The sequence below is a fragment of the Microtus ochrogaster genome, unplaced genomic scaffold (genome assembly GCF_000317375.1).
Source record: "Microtus ochrogaster isolate Prairie Vole_2 unplaced genomic scaffold, MicOch1.0 UNK1, whole genome shotgun sequence".
In the NCBI taxonomy this organism is placed as follows: domain Eukaryota; kingdom Metazoa; phylum Chordata; class Mammalia; order Rodentia; family Cricetidae; genus Microtus; species Microtus ochrogaster.
In genome coordinates this window covers 34,796,437-34,805,835 of record NW_004949099.1, presented here as the reverse complement: position 1 = coordinate 34,805,835, position 9,399 = coordinate 34,796,437, and the positions used below count along the sequence as shown (strand labels likewise).

General features: G+C 53.0%; 1 protein-coding gene across 1 annotated transcript; it reads left to right on the top strand.

Annotated features, from left to right (window-relative positions):
- Window positions 1-7,080: 7,080 nt before the first annotated feature.
- Window positions 7,081-9,399, top strand: Tmem121b (transmembrane protein 121B). Its single transcript, XM_005365141.2, has one exon. The coding sequence runs from the start codon at window positions 7,301-7,303 to the stop codon at window positions 9,011-9,013; it is 1,713 nt and encodes a 570-aa protein (XP_005365198.1). The 5' UTR covers window positions 7,081-7,300; the 3' UTR covers window positions 9,014-9,399.

Sequence of the window (9,399 nt, the reverse complement as noted above, 5' to 3'; positions counted from 1 at the left end):
AACTGAAGACCACGTGGCTCTCACTGCTGCTCTTCACTGAGAACAGAACCAACCCTCTTCCACTCAGTGTTAACTGAAGACCACGTGGCTCTCTGGGAATCCTCAGTCTTCAGTTCCAGACTGAACGCCGAGGTATCCAGCTTCATGGACTGAGCAGAGAGAGGTTCTCATCCTCTCCAGTTTGAATACATGCGTTGTTGGACTATCCAGACTGTACCATGGAAGCCAGTTTAATCCCCTTTTACTACGGATTCATTCTATTGATTCTGGTCCTCCAGGGGACTATAGCTAATCAGCTTCTACGTGGTAGAGGCAGGATTTGAACCTAGATGATCTGCCTTTAGAATATGCTCACTGTGGTAGAATACCCCAGCAAAAGCGGCTTACAGGAAAAGGTTTTATTTTGCCCCACAGTTTGAAGCTACAGTCCACCATGGTAGAGAAGTCACAGGGTCAGGAGCTTGAGGCTTCAGGCCACACTGCATCTGCGGTCAGGAAAGAGAATAATCAATGCTTGTGCTCAGCCTACATTCTCTGCTTCGTGCAGCCCAGGATACCAGCCCAGGGAATAAGGCTGCCCAAAGTGGGTGGGTGTCTTAGTTACTTTTCTCTTGCTGTGACGAAACACCATGACTTTCATAAAAGAAAGTGTTTAACAGGGTGGTGTGACTCACACCTTTAATCCCAGCCCTCAAGAATTGGGAGGTATGGCTTTGTTGGAGGATGTGTGTTTTTGAGGTTTCAAAAGACTTGAGCAGGGGCTGGAGAGATGGCTCAGCAGTTATGAGCACTGGGTACTCTTCCAGAGAAACTGAGTTCGGTTCCCAGCAACCACACAGTGACTCACAACCATCTATAATGAGACCTGGTGCCCTCTTCTGGCACGCAGGCATACATGCAGGCAGACACTGTATTCATAATACATAAATAAATCTTAAAAAAAAAAAGACTTGAGTCATTCCCAGTGTGCCCTCCCTCTCTGTTTCCTGCTTGTGGGACAAGATGTCAGTTCTCTAATGTCCCTGCTGCTATGTCTTTGTTATGCCATCATGGACTCTAACCCTCTGAAACCATAAATCCAATTAAATACTTTTTGTTGTTGTTGTTTGAGACAGGGTTTCTCTATGTAGCTCTGCCCATCCTGAAACTCGCTTTGTAGACCAGGCTATCCTTGAACTCAAAGAGATCCGCCTGCCTCTGCCTCCCGAGTGCTGGGATTAAATACATGTGCCACCATGCCTGGCACAATTCTTAAAACATTTAAAGTAGCGGTTTTATTCTTTTAATTAGTACTTGGGCTTCCTCATAACCAGTTTCTATTGACTGCTTTCTTCCAGTGTACAGAAAATGTTTCCCTGGTGATTTTGTTTTTATATGCTGTGGGAATGTTTTGTTTGTTCTGTAACAAATAAAGCTTGCCTGAAGATCAGAGTGCAGAGCTAAGCCACTAGAGGCCAGGGAGTAGTGGCGCACAGTTTTAATTCCAGTATTCGGGAGACAGAGGCAGAGGGATCTCTGTTAGTTCAATGCCACCCTGGGCTACACAAAAATTGAATCTGTCACTGGGCTGTGGTGGCTCACGCCTTTAATTCTAGCACTCGGGACACAGAAGCAGGCAGATCTCTGTGAGTTAAAGGCTAACCTGGTCTACATAACGCGTTCCAGGATAGCCAGGGGTACAAAATGAGGCCCTGTCTCAAAACAAACAAAAATATGCCTCGCCTTCTCATTAGATTAATTATACATTAAAGTGTTGCTGTACTATGCTGGGTAGTGGTGGCACAAACCTTTAATCCCAGCACTGAAGAGGCGGTGCATGGGAGCTTGCCTGCCTTCTATGAGGAACTTCCACTTTTCAGAGAAAACCTGTTGAAACCTCGGCGTCTGTCTCGGGGGCCGATGCACGGGTGCATCTGTGGGTGGTGGCATCTCTGGGCAGCTCAGGGTATACCCCGAGCTCTAGAAGAGCTCTGCATTCTGGGAGGTGCAGCGTCTGTTCTCTGAGAGGGCGGAGTAGCTCTGAGGCTTTAGTCCTCATGAGCGGAGTCTTCACGAGCTGGCTCCCGCTTTGGTCTCTCTCTCCCGCTAGGCTTGCTCTTTTGAGCGCAGTGTATGCTCATCGCGACTGAGAGCCAGTGAACTCCACTGTCTTTTCTCATCTCATTCTCACACTGGGGACCTCTGTGGGCTCCTCACATGCTCTGGCCCTTTGAACCTGGCTTCTATTGTTGCTCTAAAGGTGAGAGGCAGTTACTCCAAGCAGAGACTGGATCAGATGGGAACAGGGCCCGTGGTCAATGCAAGCAAAGGCATTCTCGCCACCTCCCCCCACCTTTTCCTCCAGTGCTGAGCTGGACAAGGCCACTTCTTCCTGCTGGTTTGCCTCTTGTTTCTCAGGAAGGCCATGAGCTTTGTCGTTCAGGCGTTAGGTTGCCAGAGGAACTTTATCTAGTGTCTGCTATCCCAATGAGGTGCGCTTAGGCAAACGCTTTAACTGACCCTTCCTCCAATGTCTGTGAGCTGCTGACATCCGAGATTATGAAGAGAATGGCAGCCAGGCTCACAGGCAGAACCCTAGTTAGTCTGCACCTCTTCAATAGTAATATGACTTGGTTAAGTTGAGTTTGTGTGTTCCGTCTCCAGGTGCAATGTGGAAGGCACCCAGAACAGACCCCTGCCCCCACCCCAGGGGCCTGTAAGGGGCTCTGTGACTGTTTCATTCCTTTTCTAGATCCTTCTGAGATGTTTGTAGTTAACTCATCCCCATCCCCATCCCCAACCCTATGGGGGTGGGGGGGTAGAGAACGCTGGAAATTACCCAATCCAAAGAGAGGAGAGATGCCCCCAGTCCTCTGGCCACTAACTTATTCCATAGTTATGCTGACTTAGCCTGATTACTGGTGTTCTTGTTACTAGGGGTTTGGGATCTACAGGAAATTCAGATAAAGAACCTCTTACAAAAAATTAACTCTGTGGCTGGGCGGTGGTGGCGCACGCCTTTAATCCCAGCACTCGGGAGGCAGAGGCAGGCGGATCTCTGTTAGTTTGAGACCAGCCTGGTCTACAAGAGCTAGTTCCAGGACAGGCTCCAAAGCCACAGAAAAACCCTGTCTCGAAAAACAAAAAAACAACAACAACAAAAAAAAAAATCGAAAAACCAAAAAAATAAAAAAAAAAATAACTCTGTGTAGCAGCTGGAGAGACGGTTCATTAGTTAAGAATGCTGGCGGCTGTTTCCATACTCGATTCCCATCATCCAAGCGATGGCTCACGACCAGCTCTAACTCCCGTCCCATGGGATCCAACTCTTCTGGCCTCTGCGGGCACCAGGCACACAGGTGGTACTGAGAGATACACGCAGACAAAACACCTGTGTACATAAAATAAGTCAATAATGATGAAATAAAAGGAAAGTTCATCCCATTGGATGATAGCACACTTCAAAAGATAGTTAAATAAAATGATCTGGCCCTGGTGAATGAAAGGTCATCCTGACTGTTGGCTCTGCAGCCAGGGGACCGGTGACGGGGGACTGGGTCAGTGCTCTTGCTGTTTTCAGCTCTTTTCGGCTGCCTTTATCTCTTCATCCACTTCACTGGCTTAAGAGAAATCTCAGGCCAGCTTCCACATTCGCTTTCCCTGGGGAAGACTAGGAAACCGGCTATAATTGCTCCCATCAGAACCTGGCAGTTCCCCAACTCCCCTTTTTTACCCTGGATGTGAGCGAGCAGAGACTGCATCTTTGAAGCTGTCAGTTCCCCTCTGCCCCAAGTGAGTGGCCTTGGCACCAGGGGGCACGGTGGGCACCCCCATACCATGAGGCTTATGAAGGCTGATTTAGAACCAGTGCTTTGCTGGGCAGTGGTGGCACAAGCCTTTAATCCTGGCCCACGGAAGGTAGACGCAGGCGAATCTCTGTAAGTTTGATGCCAGCCTGGTCTACAAAGCAAGTTCCAGGACAGCTAGGACTGTTGCACAGAGAAACCCTGTCTCAAAAAAATAAAAAGAAAAGAACCAGTGCTTTTTTTGTTGTTGTCGTTTTGTGTTGTTTTTCAAGACTAGGGATATACTCCCTAGTACTTGCTTAAAGGGTAAAGATTTAGAGGAGCAGACCCCTGACTGCAGGCCTGAGAAGGAGCCTGGCTCAGGTGACAGCCACCATGCTATGAGCAGGTGCCCCCTGGGAGACTGAGGAGATAAACACCTGCTTCTTTAACAGAATCTGCACCCCGAGCCAGCACTAGGCTAAGCTGCACACACAATCTCTCAACACAAAATTTCCTTAAAGTAAGCGCTGGTCACTTTGTCCAGATCAGTGTGAAGCTCAGAGTTGTAGATGGAAGTTTCTGTCCTACCCGGTCCTGCAACCATTCAGTCTCAAAGAAACACACAGAGGCTTATATTAACTACAAACTGTTCAGCCTATTGCTCAGGCTTATTGCTAATTTGCTCTTACAACTTAAATTAACCCATAATTCTTATCTATGATTAGCCACATGGCTTGGTACCTTTTCTCAGTAAGCCTTTCTCATCTTGCTTCCTCTGCATCTGGCTTGTGACTGCGTCTCTGGCTTTCCTCTTCCAAGAATTCTCCTAGTCTAGTTGCACCACCTATACTTCCTGCCTGGCTACTGGCCAATAAGTGTTTTATTAAACCAACACGAATGACAAGTCTTTACAGTGTACAAGAGCATTATCCCACAGCACAGAGAGGTGAGCTGACTGGCCTTAGCTGCCACAGGCTGTGTGATGAAGCTGGGGCTGTGGGGTCCCACACTTCCACCTGCTCTGCCTTCTGGACATTTGGGCAAAGGTTGTCTGAGCCAGGGTGAGGGGTAGTAAGATTGCACAAGTCATAACTTCCAAATTATATGTGTGTCTTGGATTTGTCTAGATCATTCTCTAAGAAGCCAGACAAAGTAGGCATAGCTGAGGCAGGTTCTTCTTTGAAATTTCATTTTTCACAGGTTGTGGTGCATTCTGTTAATTCCAGCACTTGGGAGGAAGAGGCAGGAGGATCTCTGTGAGTTCAAGGCCAGTTTGATCTACAGAGAGAGTTCCAGAACAGCCAAGGCTACACAGAGAAACACTGTCTTGAAAAAAAAAAAAGTAGAGGGGGCTGGAGAGATGGCTCAGAGGTTAAGAGCACTGGCTGCTCTTCCAGAGGTCCTGAGTTCAATTCCCAGCAACCACATGGTGGCTCACAGCCATCTGTACTGAGATCTGGCGCCTCCTCTGGCGTGCGGGCATACATCGAGGCAGAATGTTGTATACATAATAAATAAATAAATAAATAAATAAATAAATAAATAAATAAATCTTTAAAAAAAAAGAAAAAAAAGTAGAATTTTGGTTTTTTATTTTTTTATTTACTTTCTGAGTAAGATTTATTTTACTTTATGAGTGTTTTGTTTACATGTACATCTGTATAGCACTTGCATGCCTGGTACCAGCAGAAGTCAGAAGACAGCGCCAGATTCCCTAGAACTGGAGTGACAGATAGTTGTGAGCCTCCAGGCTTGTGCTGGGAACTAAATCTGGGTCCTTTACAAAATCAGCGGGTGAACCACGAAGCCATCTCTATAGCTCCAGGTTTTTCTCCTAAGAGGCAGATTTAAGGGCAAGGCTGTGGCCACCAATATGATGGTGTCTCCCCGCCCCCCAGGCAGACTATTGTGGCAGCAACTTTGCGGAGGTGACATCGGGGCCAGAGACATACAATCTATAAGACAGGGAGTAAGGCACCAGCAAGCCTTTGGGCTGGGAGTGGAACCTTCTTGAGTCCCAAATTATATAGTAGTTTTTTTCCTCCCCTACCTCTAAAAACAGGGGTTCTACCTGGAGGTCCAGCCTCTGGGCAGACTCAGCCCATGGAATTGTCCAGGCTGGTCTTGAACTTAGAATGCTCCCGGTTCAGCTTCCTGAGTGGCTTATGGAGGAGCTGGCCTGTGAGGCCAGGCCTAGCTGGAGTCTGTTTTGTATGCACTCCATACCTCTAAAGACCCTTTTCCCTTCTTTGCTAAACATAGTTCCCTGTTATTTCAACTCCTGCCTTAACTTGTTTGTTTTTGTGGCAGGGTCTCGTGTAACCCAAGATGGCCTCAAACTTGCTACGTAGTAGTTGAGGATGACCTTGAACTCCTGATTCTTCTGCTCTATCTCCTCAGACCTGGAAACACACACGTGGGCCACCATGTCTAGTTTTATGGGGTGTTGGGGAGGAACCCAGCATTTCATCTATGCTAGGTAAAAATCTTCGAGAGTACCGAAGATGATCCTGCCTAAGTAAGCAAAGGCTACTCTCTGAACCACCCCCACCCCTGGCAGTCTCCAGATCTATTTCATGCCTTAGCCCTGGCCTCCCCTAACTCCAGAGCTCTTCAGTGCAGCCCCCTTTCCTAGGCGCTCTTCTCAGCAATTGTATTCAAGGAGCCTTCCCAGCTACTGGAAACTGAGATCCCACGGGGAGAGAAGACACAGTGTTGGATGTGTAAATAGGCAATATTTGTTCGGGATTGCTCTTTCTGAACTTCGGGTATTTATCTATTTATTCATTTATTTATTTTGGTGCTGGGGATGGAGCCCAGGACTTAATGCATGCAAGGCAAGATCACTACCAATGGAGACACATCATCCCGATCACCTTCTGGTTCTCTTTTATCTTACTTTTAAATCACTCCTTTTGAGTTCTCAGGGCGTTAAAGGGAGGAGATACAAAGTGGCCGGTGGCGCGTAGAGCGGGGAAAATTGGCACGCCGCTTCCTCCTTTAGGCACTGTGAAGACTTGGGGCAGAAATGAGCAAGGTGCTCGAAGGCAGGAAGGTGTGGTCTACACTGAGACCAAGGCCACCTAGCCCTTCAGGTTACTTACACCCTGCCCGCTCCACTGATCTCTTAGTTCCCCCTCCTTTCCGTCCTGCTGATCCAGCCAGCCAGGCTTTCTCCTCTATTCTAGCCTCCTCTCCCCCTTGAATCCAGTCCTGGTTTCCCCGCTGCCAGCTCCTTCTTCTGCCTGCTGGGCTCGCTCCCCGCCTCCGCCCCCGCCTCTCCGAGAGTCCCGGCGGTCCGCTCGGCTCCCCGGCTCCTCTCTCGCACCCCCGCCTCGTAAGCCACCAGCGGCTCCATTCGCCCAGTCCGGCCGCTCCAGTCCGGATCTCGCTGCCACCCGACCCGGGTGCGAGTTTCAGCAGCTGGGAAGGAGGCGGCAGCGGCTGGCCCCGGCTCCCCTCGGCCGCCTCGTCAGCCCGAGGTTGGCGGGGGAGAGAGCGGCCCAGCAGCCCCGGGAGCCCCTCCGAGGACAATGCACCCGGCGCTGGGCCACCCTCGCGCGCTCTCGTCCGCGCCCGCCTCCTTCCCGCTGCCGCCCGCCGCCGCCCGGCTGCAGCCCCTCTTCCTCCGGGGGGGCTCCTCCCGCGGCCGGAGAGGCTCGGGAGACAGCAGCACCAGCACCAGCACCAGCCGCGGTGGGGGCGGCGGCAGACGCGGCGGGGGCGGCGGCTCCCCAAGCAGCAGCACAGGCGCGGAGCGAGAGGACGACGACGAGAGCATTAGCATCAGCAAGCCACTGGTGCCTGCCGCCGCCGCCGCGCTCCCGGGGCCCCCGGCTCAGGGGGGCGCCCCGGTCTCCGCCACCGCGCCCGCCACCGCCTCCTCCACTTCCACGCCCACCTCTTCCTGCAGCATGACCGCCGTGGACTTTGGCGCGGGCCCCGCAACCGGGGCCGTCGGGGGCCCCGGGAGCCGCTCAGCGGCGGGCGCAGGCGGCACCGGGACGGGCGGCGGCGCCTCCTGCTGCTCCTGCTGCTGTTGCTGCTGCGGCCGCCCCTCCCGGCCCGGCCGCAGGGGTCGGCGCCACGGCTGCTCGCCGAGCCCGGGATGCCGCTGGGGCTACCAGGCGCTGTCTGTGGTGCTGCTACTGGCTCAGGGTGGTCTGCTGGACCTGTACCTCATCGCCGTCACCGACCTGTACTGGTGCTCTTGGATCGCCACTGACCTGGTGGTGGTGGTGGGCTGGGCCATCTTTTTCGCCAAGAACAGCCGGGGCCGTCGGGGCGGTCCAGCAAGCAGCGCGCACAACCACCATCAGCTCCACCACCACTCGGCGCCGCCTCTGCACCTACCGACTGCGGGGTCCGCGGGGGCCGGGGCTAAGGCTCGCGGGGGCCGAGGAGGCTCGGGGGCCGGGCCAGGGCCGGCCGGGGCGGTGGGCGAGTTCGCCTTTGCTTACCTGGCCTGGCTCATCTACTCCATCGCCTTCACTCCTAAGGTTGTGCTCATCCTGGGAACGTCTATCCTGGACCTCATTGAGCTGCGAGCGCCCTTTGGCACCACGGGCTTCCGCCTCACCATGGCTCTGTCCGTGCCGCTGCTCTACAGCCTGGTGCGTGCCATCAGCGAGGCGGGCGCGCCCCCGGGCTCGGCGGGTCCCTTGCTCCTGCAGCCACAGCAGCATCGCGCTGCGGGCTGCTTCCTGGGCACGTGTCTGGACCTGCTGGACAGCTTCACGCTGGTGGAGCTGATGCTGGACGGCCGTGTGCCGCTTCCCGCGCACCTGCGCTACCTGCTCATCGCCGTCTACTTCCTCACGCTTGCCTCCCCAGTGCTCTGGCTGTATGAGCTGAACACCACCGCAGGAGCTCCGTCCTGGGGCCAGGCCTCCGGGCCTGGAAGCTGCAGCCGCCTTTTGCGCTTGCTGGGCGGCTGCCTGGTGGACGTGCCCTTGCTGGCGCTGCGCAGCCTCTTGGTCGTGAGCTACCAACAGCCGCTGTCCATCTTCATGCTCAAAAACCTCTTTTTCCTTGGCTGCCGTGGCCTGGAGGCCTTGGAGGGCTGCTGGGACCGAGGGAGTTGGGTTTCCCCAAGTCGGGCCAGAAGCAGCTATGGTGCTCCTCCTTCTGCCCCCCCACCACCTCCACCACCGCCACCTCAGGGAGGGTCCCAGCGGGGCCACTTGGAAAATGAAGGGGGTCCTCATGGCTATGTCAACACTCTAGCTGTGGCCTCTCAGAACTGAAAAAGGTGAAGGGCAGGGGCTCTATTCTTGGCTTGAGAGTTTCCGGCCTCCTTGGCTCTGTTTAGAAAAGGTCACTGTTGATAAGGCTGATGGCCAGCGAATTCTTCTGCACCCTATGGGTGGAGACTACTTGGAGGGAGACCAGCAATATATTGTGAGGGAGGAGGGTCCATGTTCACCATGGTTCTTCTCCAAAGTCTTGCCTGTTCTGACATACAAGGGACTGGATGAATGTGCCACCTGCTCTTCTTGCCTTCGTTCTGTGGGGGAGAGAGAAGGAAGGGAGTGTTCAGGCAGGGATGGTAGGCTTCGGTAGATGAAGTGTGTTCGTGCGTGCGTGCATGCGTGTGTGTGTGTGTGTCCGTGTGTGTGCATCTGTGTGTATG